This window comes from Sebastes umbrosus, chromosome 14 (assembly GCF_015220745.1).
Source record: "Sebastes umbrosus isolate fSebUmb1 chromosome 14, fSebUmb1.pri, whole genome shotgun sequence".
NCBI lineage: Eukaryota > Metazoa > Chordata > Actinopteri > Perciformes > Sebastidae > Sebastes > Sebastes umbrosus.
The window spans coordinates 4892407-4917995 of NC_051282.1; the positions used below are offsets into that span (position 1 = coordinate 4892407).

At 40.3% G+C, this 25589-nt stretch overlaps 2 protein-coding genes across 3 annotated transcripts; one reads left to right on the forward strand and one right to left on the reverse strand.

The window, feature by feature from the left end:
* Window positions 1-2205: 2205 nt before the first annotated feature.
* On the reverse strand, window positions 2206-11518 carry zgc:86896 (uncharacterized protein LOC415190 homolog). Its single transcript, XM_037791967.1, has 10 exons — window positions 11380-11518; window positions 10565-10684; window positions 8831-8935; window positions 8076-8298; window positions 7331-7438; window positions 5076-5282; window positions 4674-4749; window positions 3177-3367; window positions 2709-2799; window positions 2206-2414 (listed from the first exon to the last, which is right to left on the reverse strand). Exons 2-10 carry the CDS (start codon window positions 10626-10628, stop codon window positions 2409-2411), a joined length of 1071 nt encoding a protein of 356 aa, XP_037647895.1. The 5' UTR covers window positions 10629-10684; window positions 11380-11518; the 3' UTR covers window positions 2206-2408.
* prkar1aa (protein kinase, cAMP-dependent, regulatory, type I, alpha (tissue specific extinguisher 1) a) lies at window positions 11314-25553 on the forward strand. Of its 2 annotated transcripts, XM_037791961.1 has the most exons (12): window positions 11314-11549; window positions 12581-12665; window positions 15567-15755; window positions 16825-16992; window positions 19032-19123; window positions 19206-19267; window positions 19359-19405; window positions 20396-20554; window positions 20672-20732; window positions 20850-20971; window positions 22384-22465; window positions 22653-25553. In XM_037791961.1, the coding sequence occupies exons 1-12, from the start codon at window positions 11329-11331 to the stop codon at window positions 22823-22825; spliced, it is 1461 nt and encodes a 486-aa protein (XP_037647889.1). In that variant the 5' UTR covers window positions 11314-11328; the 3' UTR covers window positions 22826-25553. The 2 variants fall into 2 exon arrangements, with proteins under 2 accessions (XP_037647889.1, XP_037647890.1); XM_037791962.1 differs by lacking the exon at window positions 11314-11549 and having other exon boundaries at window positions 12650-12771; window positions 15572-15755.
* Window positions 25554-25589: the final 36 nt, after the last annotated feature.

Consider the following 25589-nt stretch of genomic DNA (forward strand, 5'->3'; position numbering starts at 1 on the left):
TAATTGAGAGAGCGTTCCTATTTGCTGTGCTCTGATAATGTGACCAGAACTTGGCGTTCCTTCACCAGATTTCAAAATAGCAGAATATTGATTCATATTTGATCAGCGCTGCCTAGTTTGACCGCTTGGTTGGAATTCGCGAGTGATTGACAGCCGGCACTCATAGACGGCAGATGGACAGCAGACCTCAGATCAGCTCTGACTGCTTGTTTTCCTCCGGTCTGTGAAATCTTGTAGATGCCGTTAGGAGCACCGGAGGACACAAAGGCACGTGATTTTTTTCAGATTACCTGTTTCATGTACTACTGTCAGGATATAGCGACCTTTTTATAAAAAATACTTTTTTTAATCATATTTGCTCCAATCTCGCCTACTGCTGCTTCGATGTTGTTAGGTGTTCAGAAAAGTAATACATTATGGTCAAAAATGTAAAAATCTATGTCAAAGTCCAAAGAAAAGCAGCAGGATTCAGTGTCTCTCCTTGAGGACTGTTAGTTGAGCTGCACTCTCACTCAGTAAGGGTTGACAGTAAGGAAATGTTCTCACATCGTGTTTATTTACTACATTGAAAACGGTGTTCCTGGCTGTTAAAACAAAAGATTCTAGCAAGATGTATCACAGATTTTCACACGTGGTCCCTGCTCTTTATGAAAAGTGTTTTCTATACAGATAATGACAAGGTGGGCGCATGATGCTCTCGTTCAGATGAGAAGGCCTGACCGATGCCTACTACTTAGTGTTTTTCCCTCTTCTATACCAGCACTGGTTCGACTAGCCAGTGACCTCTACTGGTTTGTGAGGGTATTGATCACCACTCCCTCAATAGGAGCACTGACTGTCATGAATTGCACATCCATAATCACTTTGCCCTTTTAAATTACAGCCCAATGTTGAATAAACATGTTAAATAGCAAAAGCCATCCTGAAATATTCCCAATGCAGATTGTTTTGTATAATCTATCTGAAGGCTAAATGTGAAAGTACTTTATCTTAGTCCCAGAGATAAATGAGAAATGAAATGGGAAGGGAACCCTCCTCATCATCATAGTCATCATAGTTGTGAGTTGTTTCAGGCTTTTGTTAAAAAGTAAATCGATTTGATCAATGATTTCTCTGGTTGTTGTTTTTCCAAATTAAAGTGGAGAAGAAACTAAAGCTGTGCGTTTTTAGGCCTCAATAAAAATCATTTGGACTGTGGTGTCATTAATGTGTAGGAAACTTAAATCAAATATAATCAACAAATATCATGGCACCTGGAAATTATTGACTATTTAACGTTATGGTAACCTAACATCACTGGAAGTCAAGGAAGTCACATAACACATCATAATTTTGGATGTCTGATGGTGTCTTTTATTGAAATCAACACCAAACCAGTCAAAAAATAAAAGAAATTGATCCGGTATAGTGTGAACATAAATATATAGAGGGATGGATCCAGAAGGATGTCAAGTAGCTTCCAGGTATCGCCAAACAGATAGAGCCTGAGTACCACGACCTCCTCTCCACCATGGTGTCGTAGCCGGAGTCGTCCAGAGTCTCTTCGTCCTCGTCATCAGAGGAGAGCGGGTAGACGTCACCGTCTTCAAACTGAAAGACACTCTCATCCTCATCATCAGAAGAAAGAGGAGGGATATACTCACCTTCTTCAACCTCAGGCGCCTCATCCTCAAATGTTTTCAGAATCATTTGAGGCGAGTGTACTGTTTAGCTGTGAGCTCAGATGGCTGGAGCACAACCAATAGGAACGCTCTCTCTCTCTGAAACGACCTGTGATTGGTCAAAGTCTCCCGTCACGGGCTAGATTTTCTAAACCCTGAAAACAGAGCCATGAGGAGGTGCAGAAGTCTAGTTTTCTCTCAGAACACTTGAATTACAATATGCTGGAAGGTTATTATGACATTTTTTGTCCAATGATGCCAAAGATATACTGCCTACTGAAGCTTTAAAGAAATCACCAAGATCGCCTTCTTTCACCTACGCAACATAGATAAAGCATTATACTGTATAACAGTTTTCATAGGCTGAGTAGCCCAGTACTCCTGATGACAAATAACGAGGTCAGTTCAGTGAAGTGCCCCCTTTAAGAGGAAGTGAAATAGCAGCAGTAACAAAAATAAAGTAATAACCTAAAGACCTAAATACATACATGCAATACACTGAATACACAACACGTAAATGTGAAGAACAAGTCATTACACCTCGTTGTCTGGCCTGTAAATATCCTTTTTTATTCATTCAAAACGTTTTTCATTGACAAATATCACAGAGCACATGTGCTCACATCGTTTTCCAGTCGCTCAAAAGCACATCAGCAGCTCCATGGCGGCAGTTTTTGAGTATTTGAAATAAAGGTGTGATGGTCGCTTCGGCCTCCGACACCTCGCGGACTGACAGTCTGTGGCGTCTCAATGCTGCACAATAAGAGTACAAACATGTTAGTGTTAATCTGCACAGTAGTTACCTATATTACAAGTGCTAAATTACCGTAAGCATATGTTTGTCGAAATAATCTTCTCACTTCCATCAAAGAAATCAAATAACTATATTTATGTGATTATTTGCAGACTATCCACCTTCAATTACTGTAAATAACCTCCTATCAAACAACGTTTAAGATGACTACATTAAAATACAATAATCCTGACAGTCAAGTCACTAAATCACAGTTGCACTGTTGTATCGAAGACAGAGTTTGACACATTTACCTTAAATTCCCAGATCACCATGGCTCCATCCAGACCCACACTGCTGTAATTGGTCACTTTGTCTTTCTCCCCAGACATAACACACAGTTGCCTGCAGGACACAACACAACACATGCACACAAGGCTTACAAAAGCTGAACTGTAGAGATTAAGCAAACCGTGATTAAGTAAAGCGTATGGCATATTTAAAAAATAAAAAACAAATGAACAACTTTTCCGGGCTCATCCAAATATGTAATATAAAGTTTGAGGAAGACTTGACATTTGTAGGAGTGGTGTTAACTATTCAGTACTATTTGGCTTTTTAACCGGATGGTTCAGGAGTTATGAACCAAACCCTAAAGTGACCACATGGTGGTGCTATTGGGTCCAGATCCACAAAAAGTTTCCACTTGTTCTTTAGTCCTCAACCTCCTTGGTTTGAGGGGATGATGCTATACTTTAAAGGGAAACAGCAGCGGCCCTTACGTGATGCTGTTCTGGTGACGGGTGCCCAGCTCGTTGTCATCGTCGTCAGTGGCCCTCTTGTCCAGGTTCTGGAAGTGTTGCATGGCTGACATGGTGCCCTTGGAGGTCTGCTTGGGGATGTCCAGCTTCTTCACAAACTCCAGAGCGCCGGGACCCTTATAGGTGAACTGGAAGGGGCAACAGTCATGACCCTGACAGAAAAGAGATTAAGGATATAAGTACAAAGAATCACATTAATATTAATATGATAATATAAATAATATAAAAAAAAGTTAATTATCACAAACTTCAGGTCAACAGTTAATTACAAAACAAAAACTAACATAACTAAACATATTTTTTCTAGGACTAAGTGGGAATACTTGGAGGACATATGAAGCATGTGGGCAGACAGTAGATTGTAATATTGGTAAACTTTTTCCTTTCGATAGATTTTCTCCTAAAAAATGTTATATTTATCATAATGAGGGGGAAAATATTGGATAAAGTTAATATTAGTCCGTCATGACTGTTGTTGCTGATGAATGTGGGTATTCAGCTTTAAAAATGTTCGTTGGACAGAGTGAGGTTTATGTAGTCTAGGTGGCAATGGATATTGCATTAATTGCATTAACAGAGAGGCAAATAAAGAAGCATTTTAAAGGTAAAGAGAACACACCCATAGCCTGTGCTTTGAGGCTAGTGTTGAGATATTTGTTCTTCCCAGTGGGGGAACTCCACTGCAAAAATGTCCATTATTTACATTGTGGTATTACTACTTTTACATAAAGCTGCATTAATAGAGCGGGAAAAGTTCAAAACACAACATTAATATATTATCGCCTCATAAATTTGATAAGGCTTACGCTTTAGCAAACGGTTGCCTATTTATTCATCCAGCAAACACAGAGCGAAATTAATATATCTGTCTCTTTAGCTGCTAAATTGCTCCACTATGTCCAACAGTGAGATTCTGACTCTGTCTGCTCTGCTGTTTGGTGCTGACCAGCAGTGGCGGTTCTAGGAATTTTTTACCTGGGGTGGCATAACCAAACCTGCTGACCAAACACCCCCCATAGAGAGGTGAAAGCCAATGACGTGGCAGAACTTTTAGGGTGGCATCTGGGGTGGCCAATCAGATTGTAGGGGTGACAGGTAGTGTACAGTGGGTTTATCAGAGCTTTTTTCACTGAAAACAGCTGCCTGCTGCTGCTGGAAAACAAGGTTTGTTGGCCAAAACCAAAACAATGTGAAAAGAATGCGAAGGGAAATGCAGATATGTGGTGATATTTCTTTCCAGGCTTCCTCATTATGAGGGACTCATATGTTCATATTGTGCATAGTCATTTGATCCATTGTTAATATAAAAATATTGATTATTGCTGCTTTAAATGAGCTGCATTAAGTACAGTAGTTGATCATCTCTTCCTCTTAAGAACTCATGCTTGGAGTTACTGGAAACACACACACACACACACACACACACACACAGAGAGAGAGAGAGCAGGTGATAATTACCGCAGCAACAAGCTCAGTGGGGCTGACATAGAGCACACTCAGAAGTGGCAGACGGTTGGTGGTCAGCTGGGTTACCCTGGAAGGACAGATGTCAGAAAGGTGGAGTGATAAAATGTCAAAAGACACCCATGACATTGAATTAATTACAGGATCATATATGGACCAAGAGTGTCGGTGCCAGTGAAAAACAAAGACAACAAAACAGAGGTCTGGCTGGAAAACTTCCAAGTTGTTCAGGACTTGGAGCCATGAAGTGCTGCTGGCCTGGTGAGTTTGCTAAAGAAGCTGATTTATGTTGTAAATGCTATCTAGTCTAGAGTTATCTAATCATCTCCATTTTAGCTGAATATTAATACAGATCATATATACTGATGGAATAAGCGGCTCGGTTGATGTACTCACTCCTTCCCCTGGGTGGCATCAGCCACACTGATGCTGCTGTTGTGGGCCACCCAGGCCAGCTGGTCTCCACTGGGGGAGAAGGAGACACTGTGCACCCAGCCTCCACACTCCTTATGGTCCAGCAGCACCTCCCCAAAAGGCATTTTGGCCCCCCAGGCGGTGGGTCCGGGCTTGTCCTCGATGTCCTTGATGTAGGCTGAGAAAATCCTGAGAAGCATAGCATGGAGTTCTGTTAGGGTTTGTCAGCTTTGACTGTATATATACTATAAATTCAATTCAATTTATTTTTAGATAGCATCAAATCATCAACAGAAGTTATTTCAAGACACTTTTCATATAGAGCGGGTCTAGACCGTACTCTATAATTTACCCAACAAAATTATATTACATATCAATTATAACAACTCCAAATAAATGTTGCTCTGTGTCTGATTGATGTGTAAAAAGGCAACTGTTTGTTGTTCACCATTACAACTTTTTAATATAAAAGACAATATGTGTGTGTTTACTGTTGTTGTTGGAGGGGGGAAAAAAATAAATGAATGCAATGTTAAGTGGACAGAACGCGAGGCTCCAGTAAGACGAGAGGAGGTGGACTCTGTGCTCAAACACAGTCAGAGTTGATGGACAATGTTCCCCGGATGATGAATTTTTAATGTGAAGATGTTGATCATATATTATCTGCTCGGAGAATTCACCAGTGTTTTTTGTTGCTGTTTATATTCCCCCAGATGCAAATTCAAAAGATGCACTGCAGGAACTGAATGAGGTTATTACAGTAGCAGTCAACAACCGGATGGTATTTTTTATTGTAGCTGGTGATTTTAATCAAATCCTGCCGACTTACTCCCAGCTGATTAAAAGGGTCAAATCATCAGAAAAAAAGAAAAAGTCAAAGTCTGGACAGACGAAGCTATAGATGTTCTACAGGATTGTTTTCAGTGCACAAACTTTGGACATGTTCAGAGATGCTGCCACCCAAGAGACGCACATCAATCTTGAGGAATATACATTATCAGTGACATCATATATCAGCCAAAAAAGCTGTCTTCCAGTCAGGTGGTAAGGAACCATACAGCATCGCAGAGCAAAACCGAAAGCAAATTGGCTTGGGATGTGCACGGCCCAGGACAGGAGGGCATCTGGTAGTATCCACTGTATGTACATAGACAGTATATACTATAGTATATATTCTTCCTTTAGTGCTACTTTTATATATTTTGTTCTATTTTATTGTTTATATTATATTCTAATTTAAATATTTGGAATATCTGTTCATACATTTTCTGTGTGTTTGTAGCCTGGAGGGGGCTACGGTATTTTATAATGACAATAATAAAATATTCTTGAATCCCTAAATGAGCTTGCGTACTCAAGGCCAGCATTATTCTAGAATTTCTGTTGTCAACAAATCCCAAGAAAAAAACAAAATCAACAATGTGTGTCTCAATAACAGTTGGTTTCCCCAACTGAAGACATAAACCTTTTAAAAAACAGCTCACAAATATATTGTTTCATTTAGAAAGTAGAATTACCGCTGTATGCGTCCACCAACCAATCAAGTTGCAGTTTCGCTTCATAATTTTATCCTGTTAGAAATTTGTGTGAAATTGTCATAATAGGAATAAGATTTCTCGCGTTCACGAGAATGGGACGGACGTGACCTTTGATCACCAAAATCGAATCAGTTCATCTTTGAGTCTAAATGGATGGCTGTGCTAATTTTGAAGAAATACGATCGAGGCGTTGCTGAGATATCATGAGACTGGGATGGACGTGACCTTAACCGTGACCTTAATCAGTTCATCCTTGAGTCCAAGTGGACATTTGTGCCAAATTTGAAGAACTTTCCTCACTGCGTTCCTGAGACATTGCGTTCACGAGAATAGGACGGACAGAAAGACGGACGGACGACCCAAAAACAGAATGCCTCCGGCCATGGCTGTCGCCGGCCTTAAACAGCCGGACACTCTAGTTTTTATGAAACATTAGTTAAACAGGAGGATATAGAGCATTTGTTGGGGACTATTTTCAGTGGCGGATCAATCCACATTTGGTGCTCTAGTGAGTATTTAGGGCAGCAGGACGGTGTGTGTGTGAGATTGAATTTCAATGATTGAATTGAAATGAAATTTGAACTGTTTTACGTGCTTACTGACAATTATCCATTAAGTGTGGTTCTTTAGGAATCTGTAGAACTAAGACTCTTGTCTGCTTCCTTTCCTTTACATCACAGTTTTGGGTAGTTGTGTCACCTGCATTGGAGATCTGCAGACCCAGCTGCCAGTAGGATATTGTTGGGATGCCAGTCCAGACTCAGGACTGTGGAGCGAATGGCCTTCTTGATGTGCTTACTCAGCCACCTGAAAGGGAGGGAGAACGGTTAAAACCTGCAATTGAATGTGCTTGGCAAGTATCATGGCAATGTGTGTATCAGGTAAGAGGTAAGAGACTTATTGTGAGAATAATATGTGGTTGTGTTTTCTGTATTTGGTTGTGTTTTTTGTATTTGGTTGTGTTTTCTGTATTTGGTTGTGTTTTTTGTATCAGCGCGTTGCTGTATTTGGTTGTGTTTTCTGTATTTGGTTGTGTTTTCTGTATTTGGTTGTGTTTTCTGTATCAGCGCGTTGCTGTATTTGGTTGTGTTTTCTGTATTTGGTTGTGTTTTCTGTATTTGGTTGTGTTTTTTGTATTTGGTTGTGTTTTCTCTACTTGCAGCATGTGTCTGTATTTGGTTGTGTTTTCTGTATTTGCAGCATGTTTCTGTATTTGGTTGTGTTTTCTCCACTTACAGCACCTTTCTATAGGTTACTGCTGCATTTTACCGTAGTTGTTTGACTTTCTAATTTCTTGTCTGTTGACTTATTGACAGATATCACCATTCTTAGGCTCTGGCACTATTGAGGTAAATAATCTTGGCCTTCAAAACCGGTTAAAATATCAGTTTAAGTCTATATGTACAAAACAGGAATAGTTTTGATTTGCTCATGTATTGCTCACCAGTCGTTCTCCTTCTCAAAGTAGCAAACAGAGATGAGTCGAGCTCCGCTGCCCAAGGCGAACTTGTTCTCCAGCGGTGACCACTTCACACACGTGGCTGCGCGGTTGATGCGCACCAGGACTAGGGTGGGCTTCCACACGTCATCCTTCAGAGTCCACACGTAGGCGTTGCGGTCAGCGGCACATGTTACAATACGGTTGGACTCTGGGGCCCAGTCAATGCCTGTGGACATCATTATGAAGCTCTATTCAAGTGTCAAAGGATCGATGAACAAGGCAATGCATCCTACTAGGAAATATAGTCCACCTTTGCTTTCAAATCCTATATTTTACTTGAGATTTCAAAAATATTTCCATTAATTCAGACACCATGAAAACAGAAATGCGTGTAATAAATTGTGGATATTAATACCACCAGGTGGAAAAATAGTTATATTTGAACTCAAATGTATCATTACTAAGTGCTTTGAGATGGGACAGTGTTTTATCGTGATTACCCAAACTCTGGGGGAAAGTAGATTTGTACCCAAATCTAAGTTCAGGAACACTTCCAAGTTGTTGCTTTGAACTTCTTCAACGTTTTCCCCATGAAACATGAATGCAGCATTATCTACATCTGACTAATTTTCTTGCCCCTCTAAAAATGATGTGATACCAATAAATGCTCTTCTCTACAAACAGTAGATGGCCAGAAAACAAACAAGTCACATCCCATCCATCCTTCAGTCATTAATGGCTGATATAAGTATCAGAACCTGTGATTCGTCCACTGTGCTCAGTCAGCTCATGGATCTTGACCCAGTCGGCGCCTTTCTTCTTATAGATGATCACCACATTGTTGTTAGGACTCACTGCAATCTCTGTAAAGAAATAGGTGTGCACATTACAAGGCATTGTAACCACTTTATGATAGTAATACAATAACACAGAAGTAATACATATGACATGGTCTTCATTTCAGGAGTATGAATGTACAGTTATCATGGCTATCAGTCTGTTACAGTTTGTGTGATAAAAAGGTGCAGGGTTCATCTTCTGAATACACAGAAACATGCCACAGCAATTTTCGCCATTAGTTATTATGTGTGCAAAGTTATTAGTGAGAAGAGGTCAAAGCATGAATGTGTATTTAGTCAGTTTCATAGTGATCTGTAACCTGACCCTGTCAGATGACATTTGATCCCGCGATATGTTGTGTGCAATTAGAAATATTGGTCTAAGGGTGGCAATGAAGGAAAGGCCAGTGGGTCACCACATTTAGGTTCATCATCTTGGGAATAAAAATCATCAACAGGACAGCACTCTAATTAAATGATCTATTAATATACAAACACATGGTGATATGTACTTTAATGAAACTACTGCTGGTTTTCGTCCTCCTGTTTTTGAGGATTCAGTAGAGTTCAGTGTTTTCATTCGTAATCATTCTAATGACCCGAATGGAAAGGATTCATCCTCTGAGGAACATGAACGTACTCTGCAAATTTGCAGACATAATGCACATTAGATTTTGATATTTACTTTGCACAAGTGGAAAGTTTGTCCTGATAATTCCATTAGAGGAAAGTTTAGGGGTCACCAAAATCCTCAGCATAGGGCCCATGAATATCCATAACAGATTTACACTGGCAGCGTGGCTCTAGAGATGGCAATGTCTGTCAGTTGGTTGGGCCACTTCACACTGAAATATCTCAAAAGCAATTAGATGGATTGTCATGAAATTTGGTTCATTCATGCCCCCCAGAGGATGAATTGTAATGATGTTGGTGATCCTCTGACTTTCCATCTTATAGATCCATCATCAGGTCAAAATGTAATGCTAATTGCCAAGCAAAAAAATGGCACGCTAGCACACTACACTAAGATGGCAAGGATGGGAAATATTATACCTTTAATACCCTGACATTGTCACTGGGAGTGTGTTAGCATGGCATTTAGCTCAAAGCAATCCTGTGCTTAAGAATGGACTCACAGAGCTGCTGGCCTGGCTGTAGACTCTTGTTGAGACCACCAACCGACTAACTGACTGACACTGAAAATGAAATATGTTTTTGTATTGTTTTTGTTTTCACACTGGAGTTCCACAAAAATGTGTTTTTTGGCAAAGAGCAGCAGTGACCCTGAGGCCATTCCTGCTTGAAACGCAGAAAGGTCGGCTGTAAAGTGCATAGAAGAAGTCCACTGCACTGCAGTGTTTAACAATAACTGTAACACCAAGTGCATGAACAGCATCCTTCAACTGAAGTGCAGTCAGATGCATGCAGTAAAGCTCTTTGAGTCCATTTCCTGCATTGATAATCAGATTCCCTGCGGTTCTCCGGGCAACATTAATTCAATTAGAGAAGGGAGAAAATGTATCTATACATTCTGCATCGCCAGTGTGGTCCCAGTCCCACCATGTTTTGAACCCATAAATAATGGAGAAAGAATACAGAATAGTTCACATGAGTGTACATAATGTGTTACTATATGTTTGCTGTTTCACTTACGGGTCCTATCTTTGTTCCAGGTGTGGCAGGAGAGTGGCTCCAGGCCCAAACTGTAGAGCGACATGTCTGAACTGGCTGCTGGAATGTAGCTGCAGTTACGGCTGATCTGTAGGTGTGTTGCTGCAGGTCAGGGAGGAGAACAGGGAGACATTTTTGTAGAGAAACATGATTTTTTTTTACAGACAAAGCACAGCTAGTTTGTTGTATTTGGGTTGAGAAATGATGTGTGCACCAGTGAAGTTTGTGGTATTAGACAATTATACTCCCATTTGATCATCCTGAATCACTCTGACACCAGATTGGTGTTACATACTGTGACGGAATTTAGGTCCTAACAAAGTGGGTACATCTACTCTATGGGCAGTAAGAGTTTACTGTACTGCAACAACTCTCCCTTTACCTGACTGTTAGTGAGTAATAACTGCGAGATAACAGCAGGTTACACCTTTATCAGGTGTGGCGCACACTGTACAAACAGACTTTAACTGTTAACGTCTGTGTTTTTCTCTGCCCTCTAAGGAGAACCTGATCCTGAGCAGAAGAAGCAAACCTTGGATTTGTGAATACAGAGATGTCAGTTTGTTACAGTCGGTTCCTCAAAGTTTGAAAGGTTTTTTGAGCCTAAGCCTTCTGCTGTTGTATTTGCCTTTGTCTGGCCTTATCAAAGAGACAGATCACAATGTCTGGAATGGAATAGTACTTTTCTTACAGGACCAGATGGAAACCATAAACCAGTTTTACAAGTGAAAAAACAGAAACAGAGCATGCTGATTAGATGTGATCAAAAACAAAGAGAGCTAAGGGTCATTACTTACCTTTGCTTTGTAAATGTGATCAGGTTGAAGTTGAATTTGTGGTGGTGGTGGTGGTGGTTAGAGGTGCAGGGCTGTATTCGTGGACTCTGGGCAGTCGACACGAATGAAGCTGTGCAGTCTGACTGGGTGAAGGAAGTGGCTGTGTTATTACTGAAGGGAGTGAAAGAAAGGTGGGTGTGTCTAATAGCTGTTGGACAAGCATCTTGTCTGGAGCAGGTTTGTTGGCTATAGGCTATATATATATATATATACAACCTTTTTGTGTAAGCTTGCAAACAACTTCATGTGTAAGCTTTATATATATAGCTTTATATATATATACATATATATATATACATATGTATATATATATATGTATATATATATATACATATGTATATATATATATGTATATATATCCGCCTGGATACTTTCACAATAAAACTGTCCCACACAGAAAACAGTATATGACTGAGAGACGTGTTTTTCCACTAAAATCTAATTATTAAACAACAAATTGTATACCGATACACATTTCAGAAAATCATGGCTCAAATATGGTCAATATACTGAAACTATTATGTTATTGTGCTATTACAACTTTATGTGTAAGCTTTATATATGTATATATATATATATATATATATATATATATATGTATATATACAACCTTTTTGTGTAAGCTTGCAAACAACTTCATGTGTAAGCTTTATATATATAGCTTTATATATATATGAATATATATATATACATATATATACATATATGTATATATATATATACATATATATATACATATGTATATATGTATATACATATATACATATGTATATATATATACATATATATACATATGTATATACATATATACATATGTATATATATATACATATATATACATATGTATATATATATATACATATGTATATATATATATTTATATATATATAAAGCTATATATATAAAGCTTACACATGAAGTTGTTTGCAAGCTTACACAAAAAGGTTGTATATATATATATATATATATATATATATATATACATATATAAAGCTTACACATAAAGTTGTAATAGCACAATAACATAATAGTTTCAGTATATTGACCATATTTGAGCCATGATTTTCTGAAATGTGTATCGGTATACAATTTGTTGTTTAATAATTAGATTTTAGTGGAAAAGCACGTCTCTCAGTCATATACTGTTTTCTGTGTGGGACAGTTTTATTGTGAAAGTATCCAGGCGGAAGTGGTGTTCCTCTGCTGTCAAGAAGAAGAACAACAGTCAGGACGTCAGTTCATCTTCGGTGAGGATTCTCGTGTAGCTAGTTAACAGTGTGAATAGTTGGTAGTCACACTTAACATGAGTGCGTTAGTTCAAAGCTTGTCACTTGTTATGGTCTGTTAGGGTGAGTTTGTCTCTTTGTTTTGATACGGGACTGTGGCTGCTAACAGTTAGCATGCTAAGCTAAGTTAGGTGGTTGGTATTCAAGATGGCTAACTAGTCCTGAGAGATCCTCAGGTGTAATAACAGGACATGATGATTAGTGTCGCACAGACTGACGTTTCATATACAGACGAGTAGTGAGTAGCTACGTAACGTTACCTTGTTAACTAACGTTAGAAATATGATGGAAGTAACGTTAGCCAACTAGCTAGTTAGCTAACTATCTGACCTACTCAGCAGCCAACGTTACTGTAGTAACTAACGCACCATGTAACGTTACTGTAGTAACTAACGCACCGCTTAACGTTACTGTAGTAACTAACGCATCATGTAACGTTACTGTAGTAACTAACGCACCGTTTAACGTTACTGTAGTAACTAACGCACCATGTAACGTTACTGTAGTAACTAACGCACCGTTTAACGTTACTGTAGTAACTAACGCACCATTTAACGTTACTGTAGTAACTAACGCACCATGTAACGTTACTGTAGTAACTAACGCACCGTTTAACGTTACTGTAGTAACTAACGCACCATGTAACGTTACTGTAGCAACTAACGCACCGTTTAACGTTACTGTAGCAACTAACGCTCCATGTAACGTTTCTGTAGCAACTAACGCTCCATGTAACGTTACTGTAGTAACTAACGCACCGTTTAACGTTACTGTAGTAACTAACGCACCATTTAACGTTACTGTAGTAACTAACGCGCCATGTAACGTTACTGTAGCAACTAACGCACCGTTTAACGTTACTGTAGTAACTAACGCACCATTTAACGTTACTGTAGTAACTAACGCACCGTTTAACGTTACTATAGCAACTAACGCTCCATGTAACGTTTCTGTAGCAACTAACGCTCCATGTAACGTTACTGTAGTAACTAACGCACCGTTTAACGTTACTGTAGTAACTAACGCACCATTTAACGTTACTGTAGTAACTAACGCGCCATGTAACGTTACTGTAGCAACTAACGCACCATTTAACGTTACTGTAGCAACTAACGCTCCATGTAACGTTTCTGTAGCAACTAACGCTCCATGTAACGTTACTGTAGTAACTAACGCACCGTTTAACGTTACTGTAGTAACTAACGCACCATTTAACGTTACTGTAGTAACTAACGCACCATTTAACGTTACTGTAGCAACTAACGCACCATGTAACGTTACTGTTGTAACTAACGCACCATGTAACGTTACTGTAGCAACTAACGCACCATGTAACGTTACTGTTGTAACTAACGCACCATGTAACGTTACTGTTGTAACTAACGCACCATGTAACGTTACTGTTGTAACTAACGCACCATGTAACGTTACTGTAGCAACTAACGCACCATGTAACGTTAGAGCTACTTGCTGTTTGGCTGGTTAGGGAGCTAACTAAGTAATTTCTGTCGTCATTTCAGGGGATAATACTGTAACTAACTTGTTACTACGGCTGAAGTTACTTTGCAGATGAATATCTTGCATGAACAGTGTAAAAAATAAAAGAGTATTCAAAGCCTTGTAGCTTTGTAACTACAATGTTATCACAAGAATGTAAGTAAAAGGTCAACATTCACAATGTGAAGTTACTTAAGTAAAAGTAACGTCACAGAAGTATCGGTATTTAGGTCAGCAGGGCTAGTTGAATATGAAAACTAAAAGAAACTTTTCATAACCTTTATTTAACTAGGAAGTCACATTGCGATTAAAACCTCTTTTACATGTGAGACCTATAGCCAAGACAGAGTCAAATAGCAGCATCCAACACATAGAAAGACAACATTGAATCACGACAGCAACAATAGGTACGACACAATTCAATACATCATTAAATACAGTGCATTAACAGGGCAGCATGTTGGTCATGTGTTTGCTATTTTAATTGAAACAACTGCAGCTTGCAGTGGCCACTTCCTTTATTTTATGTTTAAAATCACTTAAAGAGATAAGGAGCTCAAGTTTAAGCTTGGCCTGCAGATCGTTCATGGACCGTAGTGGAACAGGCTTGTTTTGCCAGCTTCTGTATTGATAGAAGGCACTTTAAACTGAAGCCATTTGTGTGACCTTAGATTATAACTGTATTGGAGATTTATAAACTGCTGGCTTAAGTAAGTTGGAAGTTTGCCATAGATGATCTTATAGACTACTCTAGGGTTGTAACAGTATGAGATTTTCACAGTATGATTCTCAGGAAATATCACAGTTTCACGGTATACAGTATTAGACTATTATTATTATTATTATTAGAAGTAGTAGTAGTAGTAGTTGTAGTAGTATCAGTTACAATGAACCTTAAAGGAATGAGAACAGAAGTATAATAAACAGAAATATAAACCTGATAAAAGAAAACATCATGTATGTAACTATAATATGTTATATAACTAAGCATGTTAGTTTCCATGTTAGCAGCACTATAGCATGTAATTAAATACTAAGAGAAAAATAACATCAGCAGTGAGCTTTTAAAATAATAATTTTCTATCTATTCCTCTCTCCATGGTCGGGAGGTCAGAGTGTCTCTCAGAGTGTTTCTCAGAGTGTCTCTCGGGTTAACATCACTTTCACATGAATCAGCAGGTGGCAGGCAAGACACAGGAACTTGGGTCTTGAGGAGTTGTAGCATTTATTTACAGACAAATAGTCTCTGTACTGTACACACATAGCAGTGCTACGTTCACAGCTATGACGTTACTGCTGACTTCATACTCACACACACACGGTCACAGCTTCCTGATTGTGTGTTTCCTTCTCATCTCCTTCCAGGTTAGGATGTCAAAGATGACATCAAGCGGTACAAGCAGCGAGGAGGAGCGGGGCATCCGAGAGTGTGAGCAGTATGTCCAGAAACACAGCATCCAGCAGCTGCTCAAGGACTGCATCATCCAGCTGTGCACGGCCCAGCCTGACCGGCCCATGGCCTTTCTCAGGGACTACTTCGAAAGACTCGAAAAGGTGGGTGCTGACACGTGTGACAGCAAAGGCTCTCTTTGATATGGGTACTATGAGCAAACCTTTTAATTGACGCAGACTCGCTTGATTTACTGTTAATATCAAATATGAAATATTTTTATGCAGGTCGATCTTGAAATTAAGTTTCTGAGAATTTAAGCTTTTTATACAAGCACAGGCACAGTTTGCGATGGTTCAGGGGGGCTCACTGAACCCCCTAGAAATGCATATTATAGAACTAATAATTTATTGTAATGATGAATAATATCAAGTTTGTTGTGTCTTCATAATGACAGAATAAGAAACCAACAAGATGAGAAGATAGATTTGTGGTCTCTTTATTTACTTATAATAACATCGGACGCTCTGTCCACACACCGTTAAATATTCTGTTACGCCATGTAAATAAACCACGTACCTATCAGCTGTGAGCTCCAGATCAGGCTAGAGACGTAACCAAGATGGGTGAGTAGTGCTCGCTATCTTCTGACGTTTGTGTTTCTTAAACAGAAGACACAGGTTTTATACTGCGATATTTACTGAAAATGATAGCCTACAGCCAACAGTAGCCTAAGTAAAACTAACCTTTAAGGCGATCTCCGACCAGCTACCACCTTATTTAGGTGTTTGTAATGAAATGAGAAGGTATCGTATCAGATAACTCTTCATTTCATCTAAACCAATCAGCTGTTCCTCGTCTGTTGGGGCGCTTTCACCGCGAGCAACAGGAATAAATAGAAACAAGGCGTCTGACAAAAGTTCAGCTCATAATGGCACGATGCGCAGCGCTTTGTAGCTCGCAGCCAGTGAGGACATTCCAATAAAAAACAATGCAATCAAACAGATTTTGTCATTGATACTTAATTGCGTTGCATTCTGTTTGTAGGGTGTAATATGTAAGCTACACACATTCCAATACATTAGACCTCTCTGCGTTGTACACATTATATCCCCTCTAGATTTTTTTTTTTTTAACCCACAAACTTTAAAGTTCAAACTGCGCCTATGTATACAAGCAGTCTAATATTCTTGAGTATCAGAGGTGTTGTTTTGTGTACCTGTTGCCCCGCAGGAGGAGGCCCAGCAGATGGCTTCGCAGCAGAAGTCTTGCTCGCGGTCAGACTCCCGTGAGGAAGAAGTTTCTCCACCCATGAACCCCGTGGTGAGGGGTCGGAGCCGGAGAGGAGCCATCAGTGCTGAGGTGTACACTGAGGAAGACGCTGCCTCCTATGTCAGAAAGGTCAGTGGTGGTAACTTGTTTTCATGTTTTCATTTACACACCTTTGTTGGGTCGATTTTCCGGTTTTGCTCGTCCGGTCCGGTGCACAAGCTTACGCTGGTTTGATTTCATGCAATGGGATGATGAGATGAGATGGGTTTCTGCCAGCCAAGCAGGTGGGTGGCTGGTGTTTGATTTATGTTTACACATGGATTTGGATGACGCCAGAGCTGATCCACACATCTCTACTACTGAGTATTTCAGCCCATTTAAGCTCATTTTGGGGTTTTCTGGCTCTAGAACTCTGCTCGGCCTGGTTTCCAGCCACAGCAGGCAGCTGTTTTCAGTGAAAAAACTCTGATAAACCGACTGTATACTACATGCTCGACACCAAACATACACAGTTAGAGACTAGCTGGTGAACGTAGTGGAGTGGAGAGTTGAGTTAATATTGGATTTGCGTTCATCAGGTGGACACAAACAGAACTCCAAATGAATGCTAAAGTTGGAATGGTGACGCAGCAGCGACACACACTCCTTGACAAGAAACCTCCAGTCCTTCAGTCCTCCAGTCCTCCAGGACCAATTTGCTTTACAGTGCTTAACTAAAACGACACTACTACATATACTTGTAGCCTATTATTTTACGGGCTTCAGGTTGATGATGTCTTATACGGCCCCAGGTCTCATCCCGTACCGCCCCGACTCCCCGTAGGATCGGCAAACTTTCTGTTGCTGCCGTTACACTGGTTAGATCCAGCGCTGCTGCTGGCTACCAGCCCGCTGTTTACCCCCAGCACTGGGGTTTGCGCTGGCTAAATTTTAGTACAGCCACTAACTGAAGGTCCGTCTCCGCAAATTATGACAGCTACAGTAGCTTGGAAAATAGCGATACAGGGATACACTGACTTTTAGTGAATTTACTGTTTATCAGACCACAAATGAGATAAGAATTAGCTATCTGGCGCACCCCGCCTCACTCCCCGCCGCTAGGAGAGTACTTCGCCAGGTGGAGAGCGATGACAGCTCTGGAGACAGACCTTCAGAATCCAAATTGCTTTATTCGCCAAAATGTACACAGGAATGTGACTTGGTGATACAGCGCAGTAAAAAACAATAAAGTAAAAAAGGTTAAGTTAAAAAAGTTAAAGACAGATAAATACAATAATTGTATACACTTAAGATGATAAAATGCTACATTAGGCTACATATACATATAAGTCCTGGCAAATAAACACATATTGTATTGTCCATACGGTGTGTGTGTGTGTGTGTGTGTGTGTGTGTATTGGGGGATGAGGGGAGGTGGGGCATTAGGCAAGGAGGCGTGGTGGGCGGTCGGTGGATGAAGGAGGGAACTAGGATGGGCTGTTGAGGAGAGAGAAGGCCTTAGGGAAAAAAACTATTCAGGTGTCTGGTGGTGCTGGAGCCAAACATGCGGCCGGATGGGAGCTTTCTGAAGAGACAGTGAGCCGGGTGTGATGGGTCAGCCACTATCCCACTGGCTTGTTTTCTGGCTCTGGCATCGTGCAGAACACTCACAGGCACCTGTTCTTGGCCTGTGAGCAGCCTGGCTGTTCACAGCACGATGCGTTCCAGTTCGTGTTTGGTGTGGGCAGAGGATGTGGGGTAGTGATGGAGGAGGGGAGGACACTCTCAATGGTGGCTCTGTTGAGCCGGGTGCAAACTTTCAGGGAGGATGTTCATCTTACGGAGCAGTCGGAGGAAGAACATCCTCCCGTGAGCTCGCAAGATGACATTAGATGAGTGCGTCTCCCATCTTGGGTCGCTGGTGATTGTGGTACCCTGAAACTTAACAGACTCCATCACCTTGACAGCAGTTCACTCAGTTCAGTTCAGCACTTCCGTTAGCGAAAGGGCCTTAGGATGTGTCAGCTTGTGCTGTTGCGTTGGTCTGAATCTGTTAGATAACCCCATTCATTTGAATACAACAGATGGAAATAAAACTTGTAATAAGACTTGTGTAAACATAGCAATATTGACGTCTTTATATTGATTGAAATGTACCTAAAGTATCTAAACAAGCTTTTTCACCTAAGGTCATCCCAAAAGACTACAAGAGCATGGCTTCCCTGTCCAAAGCCATGGAGAAGAACGTGCTGTTTGCCCACTTGGACGACACCGAGAGGAGGTAATATGGCACCAATGAGTGGTAGTTTAACAATCCTATTTAACGCGTTTCCAGCTAATCGACTTGTTTTCTGCCCCTCCAGTGACATTTTTGACGCGATGTTTTCCGTCAACTACATTGCCGGAGAAACAGTCATCCTACAAGGTGAGTTTCACACACACAATTTAATAATATGGAGATGTTTTTCTTGTGTTCATTCATTATTCATGGGACTCTTTCATTACTCCTGTTACAGGTGATGAGGGAGACAACTTCTACGTTGTTGACCAGGGAGAGATGGATGTAAGATATCTTTCTTATGTTTTTGTGTATTTTTTTAAAGCAGTATGTAGAATTGGTTTAATAGACATACCTTAACTTGGTTTTGGTGTTAAAGCTAGGGTTGGTAATGCTCTTCAAAAACATTTTTTTGAAATTCTCTTTACATCCCGACAGCAATCAATAAATCAAATGGTGTGACAAAAAAATAAAAAAATCTGGTATCTGTGGCTGTTGCAGGACTGTAATAAACCCGTTCAATCATTTCATTCAGCCCGAGTGTAATGATTGGACGGGCTAGCTGTCAACCTACCTGCCTGTCTACCTGCGCGTATTCTGCCCGTGCACTCATTGCTCGTCGTCGGAGTGTCAGCTAGTGTTGCTACATATAGCTACTTTTTCATTGGAGAAGAGATGGCAACACTGGGCTGGGTTTTTCAGTTGGATCATTTTTAAAATTTAATTTAGTACTCTTTCTAATTTCTCCACATTACCAACCTTAGCTTTAAATGATTTGTTGTACAAGTCATATATTATGTGATTTTTTTCAGTGTCAGGTTAGGGACACATGAGTGGGGAAATAAAATTAAAGAAGATATTGCTCAGTTAACTGGCATTTGAATGTTTTTTATATTTATCTTGTGTCTTAGCCCTCAGACTAGATAGATAGACTTTATTGATCACAAGGGGAATTTAGGCATCCAGTAGCTAGTATACGACACATAGAAAACACCGATAAACACAGAAATAGAGAGTCAAAACATAAGCATAAAAACACAGCAGTGAAGTGATGGTCTAAACACCAGAAGTACTACAGAGAGCTGTCACTATAATGGAGTATGAGCTAATGGAGGTATTGTAAATGTAAGGTGATTTAAAAAGTAATTAAAAAGTAAAAAAAAAAACTGTGCAAGAATAATGATTACTATGTATATAGACTAGCATCATTTATTTATCATCATATTGTTGCTATAATGGATGGATGTAAAAGCTCTGCTCTCTGTCTCCTTTTAGGTATATGTGAACAATGAACTGGTGACCAGCATCGGTGAGGGAGGCAGTTTTGGGGAGCTGGCTCTGATCTATGGGACCCCTCGTGCAGCTTCAGTCCGGGCCAGGACCAATGTCAGGCTGTGGGGCATCGACAGAGACAGCTATAGGAGAATATTGATGGTAAGCTGCAGCCCCCTAGGAGATGACTAAAGCTGATGAAAATGTTATAGGAAATAATGTGATGTTTAATTATCTTAAGGTTGTTATACAAACTGTCACATGTGTTGTTTTTTTTAGGGAAGCACTTTGAGAAAGCGCAAGATGTACGAGGAGTTCCTCAGCAAGGTGTCCATTTTAGGTGAGAACCTTTTGCTCTTCATCATATTATCGTATATTATCATACTGACTGGACCATCTTGTTTTTAAAAACAAAAGCTGTCATTGACCTGACGACCTGAGTGTTGCTCCTGAACAGAGTCTCTGGATAAGTGGGAGCGTCTGACGGTGGCCGATGCCTTGGAGACTGTGCACTTTGAGGACAGCCAGAAAATTGTGGTGCAGGGACAGCCTGGCGATGAGTTCTTCATCATCCTGGAGGTAAACACACCACCGTCTGCAAACACTAGTCAACCCAACCCGGCTGGTATAAGACCGGAAAACAACATTCTTTGGTGTAGTAACCGTGTTAAACTAAAGATTATTGACAATTTGTCAGGTTATCCCCGCCCCCTACACATTTAGCCACGCCCCCTTTCAGAACCCATGAACCGTTTGTCGCGGACTCTTTTGGCAGGCATCATTGCAATAAGCAGAGTTCCGGTTTCACCGTGACTGGCCATGTCCACCGGCATGTTGCCAGTACCCCCCGACGTGGCGGAAAGTGCGGGGGCCCGTTCATCGCTGCTTGCAGCTTTAATTACTTCTTGTTTCAGGGCTCTGGTTATGCGTTATTGAATTGTCTCTCTCTCTCTATATCCAAACTTTATTTTTTGCCTTGCTTCAACTTGTACTTAACCATATTCAAATAAATCCCCCTTTTAGAATTGCTTATCAACACCTTAGCACAACAGTATCTTTGGAAAAAAATTATCTACTTTTCATATAAGACCTTTGCCTATATCTGTATATTGTTGTGAATCAAATGATAAAATAATGTTGAGGGAGGCGCAACTCAAAACCAATTTCTGTGTGTCACTACACCTCAAGATGGAAGATAAAGGTACTGTTTGTAACTTCTTACACGTATAAATCCGGTCCGTGTCCCATGAGCGCTCGCGTGTGGCTACGCTGTTCCAACACAAACTACACGGAAGCACCAAAACCGCAAAGTTTATATCCAGTGATGCACGTCTTGCAAAACAGTGTCAACTAATCCTGCTTCGGCCTCCCGACTGCAGCCAGAGGACACAAGGGGAGACGATGCTGTACTCTGCTCCTCTGCCTGCCTGCTTGCCTTCACTCACACACCGTGCTCGTTTCTCACTCGCTCCACCTCTCACGTGCACGCGCGCACACTACACACTGCAGAAGACGGGAGGCTGAAGCAGGAAAACACAGTATCAGCATCGATTCATGGAGAGACCTTCGTCGTTCGAGCACAAGCGCGAGCAACAGGACGCTGACTTTCGTTGACTCTTACATAGAGTCCCTTTAAGTGTGGAAAAAGACATTCTGACAAACATTTTTAAAAGCAGAGGAGACTGCTTTTTCAAGTTAAGATACATTCTAGAAAGGGCATCACTGCAGACAGGAGCTGGTGTGTGAAGGGATTTTTTTTTTTTTCACCAGTGTGCAGTTTTTAACGATTTTTAGAATTCTATTATTTTGTGTGAAGAAAAGTGCACATTTGAACCTACAACAAGTGAAGGTTGCTTCCTCAGTCGTGCCTTCCACCATTAACATGATAACAGCTACATTTTCTTGAAACGCATAATCGGTCCACCTGCATCATGAAAATGCTGTTGATTTCTGGGATATGTAGTTACAAGATGTCTTTGTTGTGCCGTCAGGGGACAGCAGCGGTGCTACAGAGGCGTTCAGTGGACGAGGAGTTTGTGGAGGTCGGCAGACTTGGACCCTCCGACTACTTCGGTAAGTCAGACAAAGCACAAGACCCTGACAGACATGGCCTTTTTCAGTGGCACCAAATAGTTGCTCACATTGTCCTGCTGGATGGGCTGCTAGAATTAGAAGCATGGTGTGGATTTTAAAAGCAGGACACCATCATCAGTGTGTGAACCTTGTATGACTGTTTTTTTCTTTCCCCAATGTCCCCCAGGTGAGATCGCCCTGCTGATGAACCGGCCCCGCGCTGCCACCGTTATCGCATGCGGACCCCTCAAGTGTGTCAAACTGGACCGGCCGCGGTTCGAGCGAGTCCTGGGTCCCTGCTCTGACATCCTGAAGAGAAACATTGAGCAGTACAACAGCTTTGTTTCCCTCTCTGTCTGAGCTTGGCCAGCACTCAGACCCTCCCTTTCCTCTTCTGCAGGGTCCACCAACGCACATCTGCTTTATTTCCTCACTTCTACACTCTTTCACACACGTTACCACATCCTCATGACCCCCCCCTGACAAGATGACTTCAATACATCTGCTCCTCCTCTTATTTGTTTTATTTTTTTTGTGTGTGTATGTACTCAGGAGATGCAATTTGTTTTCTTTGAAGGGAAGAGTTTCGAAGGTGTTTGCGTACACTTTGAAAGTGTAGCTGAAATTTGATAATGGTGTATGCACGACCGACTGAGCGTTCACACTGATCACATTAAATAATCTAGACAAAATATAAAGCATTATATAGTCACAATGAAATGCGTAGATGCAATAGCGGATGTAAAAAAGATGAGTCAAATTAAGACAGGATATAAAAGTGTGCACGGAAATAGGGATGGTATAAAGTAATTTGTTCCACAGTTTGATGTGGGGGTAACAAAATATCGTCCCGTTATCAGTTTTCCAGTATTAAGTCAAACAGTGTGAACGCACTGTGAGTTGCTTTGTTTTGCTCTGGAGATCTTCAGTGTTCACAAAGATGCTGGACAGATGGTTTCATGCTGGCTTGAGGAGCTTTATGTTTCTGACGGGGTTTTGCCAAAAGGTTTATCTAAAGGTTTTTGCTGCTGCTGCTCTCTTTTTATTCGTTTATTTGTTAGATGTTTTTAGCTACGCTAGCGGCGGGTTCTAGGGATGGCAGTGTTGGGTCAGCTGGTCCACCGCTTTGGGTTTTGGACTGAAATATATCTCAGCTGATCCTTTCATGTCATCTCGCGATGAACTGTAATAACTTCCACTGACTTTTTCCTAAGCATTCATCAGGTCAACATTTTTAATTTGTGCAAGTACTTTGATCTGTGACCAAATATCTGCAAAACGAACAACATTCCCATCATCCTCCGCTGTAGTGCTAATTAGGGAATGTTAGCATGTTAACATGCTAAACTGAGATGGTACACATCTGCTAAACATCAGCATGTTACCATTGTCAATCTCTGTGTGAGTATGCTGGTGTTACCATTTAACCCAAAGCATCCCGCTGTGCCCAAGTACAGTCTCACAGCTCGCATAGCTGTAGTCTTGTTTTTGTTTTGTTTTTTTAATATTTGTTGTCTTGGTGTACAACATTTCGTAGAGGGCTTTTACCCAGGAAGAGAAATGAGAAAAGAAAAACAAATCCAAATATGCACAATTTATTTCCAGTTAAAACATTTGAACCATTTTGGTCATTGTTTTATGATTTTCCTTTTTCTCCTTATCCATGGCTTGTTTTAAATTGCGCATCTCCATTTCGTCTCTTCTGTCGAACAGTTCAGGTTCTTACGTTTCACTGAACAGTTTTAGATTTGCTTTTTTCAACATGCTTTCTTTTTTGTATTTTTTTTTAAATATTTAATTCATGAATAATATCATTTTCTCTTCATTTACCTTTTTGTTCTTTAAATGTAACTATATTTCTAGGTGAAATTCTCCACATTTAGTTGGCAGTGTTTGTTAAATAATGCAAATACCCAACACACTTCATAATGTCCAGGTATCCCTTTAAACTCTGCTGACATGTGGCATGTGCGTTCTATTTACAGCTCTGTTACAAAATCTATATATTACGAGTAAACGACTATATTTTTTGCAGATTTTTTGATATATAAAAACTATACAATCAAAGAGAAAATGTTTATATGCTGTTAAGTTCACTGTTACGTGTACGTCCGATCCCGTCATTTAAAGGGAGCGCAGGTCAATACTTCCAAAAGCCAAACAAAAAATGGTACCTCTTGGAAGAAAGATCAGACTTTGTCTGCAGTAAATATGGAAGACACGTGGTATCACAACCGAGCTGGTTCCGAATATGATACCGAGGGTTTTTCCATATTTCAAATTCTTTTTTCTTCTTTTACTTAATCATCATAAAGGGACTTTAAAAGTGTTTATTGTTGCAAAAGTGCAGAAACTGTCTGATCAAAGAATAGGTAAAGAAGAGGATGAGGGTTAGATTCAAACTTTGGGTACTTGACAAATTAAGACACACTTCAGTTAGTATCAAAAAGGTATTGAGGTTCAGTACTCAGCCCTATCTAACAGTAAACAGATGTACAGATAGCCCGCTATAGTTAAAGCTGTGAGTCAAAGCATCACTAACAGTCCCTGCCTGATAATCATTGCTGATGCTTGTCACTCTGTTTTGCAGTTTTCTGTTACCTCTTCTCTTATGTACTCTAAATATGTCATAACTGTAGTCCAGCCAGTGGAAACATTTATTTAGATTATTATTTGTATTGATTTTCTGATAAACACAGTGTTAAATGTTTTATCAAAGATGTCTTAAATCAATAGTGTTGCACCCACATGTACAGTAAAGTGTCATTTTGACTTGGTACTTTTTAAATCAGCTATGTCTTATGACTTTACAGTATTTCTGACTCACGCTGGTCAAAAAGAATAAATCTCACTGTGCTCCACTCGGTCAGACCAGAGATCAGTGTTTGTGAGCCTGCAGTGAGACAGCAAAGAGTCTCTCCAGAGGACCATTCTTTTCTTTTTTCTAGAGTTTGTGTGCCTTCCTTTCTTTCTTTCTGTCTTTAGATTGACTGGAGGGATTGTGCTTAAACGTTGGTGTGTTTTTGGATTCCTCTGTAGGACGTTCTTACAGCAGTTAAAGCAATAAAGAGATCAGTGTTTTCATGGAGTTTTTTGTTTTGTTTTTGTTGCCTAATCTGGAGGC

Bases quoted from the DNA above. Each gene is read 5' to 3' on its own strand.
- zgc:86896 (XM_037791967.1), bottom strand. From the start codon at position 10,628: ATGTCGCTCTACAGTTTGGGCCTGGAGCCACTCTCCTGCCACACCTGG. The intron at 4,750-5,075 runs GTGAGTACATCA...CTGTCCTTCCAG, and splicing joins GATGCCACCCAGGGGAAGGA to GGTAACCCAGCTGACCACCA. The intron at 3,368-4,673 runs GTAATTATCACC...CTTTTCTGTCAG, and splicing joins CCACTGAGCTTGTTGCTGCG to GGTCATGACTGTTGCCCCTT.
- prkar1aa (XM_037791961.1), top strand. From the start codon at position 11,329: ATGCTGATTAGATGTGATCAAAAACAAAGAGAGCTAAGGGTCATTACT. The intron at 16,993-19,031 runs GTCAGTGGTGGT...TTTTCACCTAAG, and splicing joins CTGCCTCCTATGTCAGAAAG to GTCATCCCAAAAGACTACAA. The intron at 19,406-20,395 runs GTAAGATATCTT...GTCTCCTTTTAG, and splicing joins TTGACCAGGGAGAGATGGAT to GTATATGTGAACAATGAACT.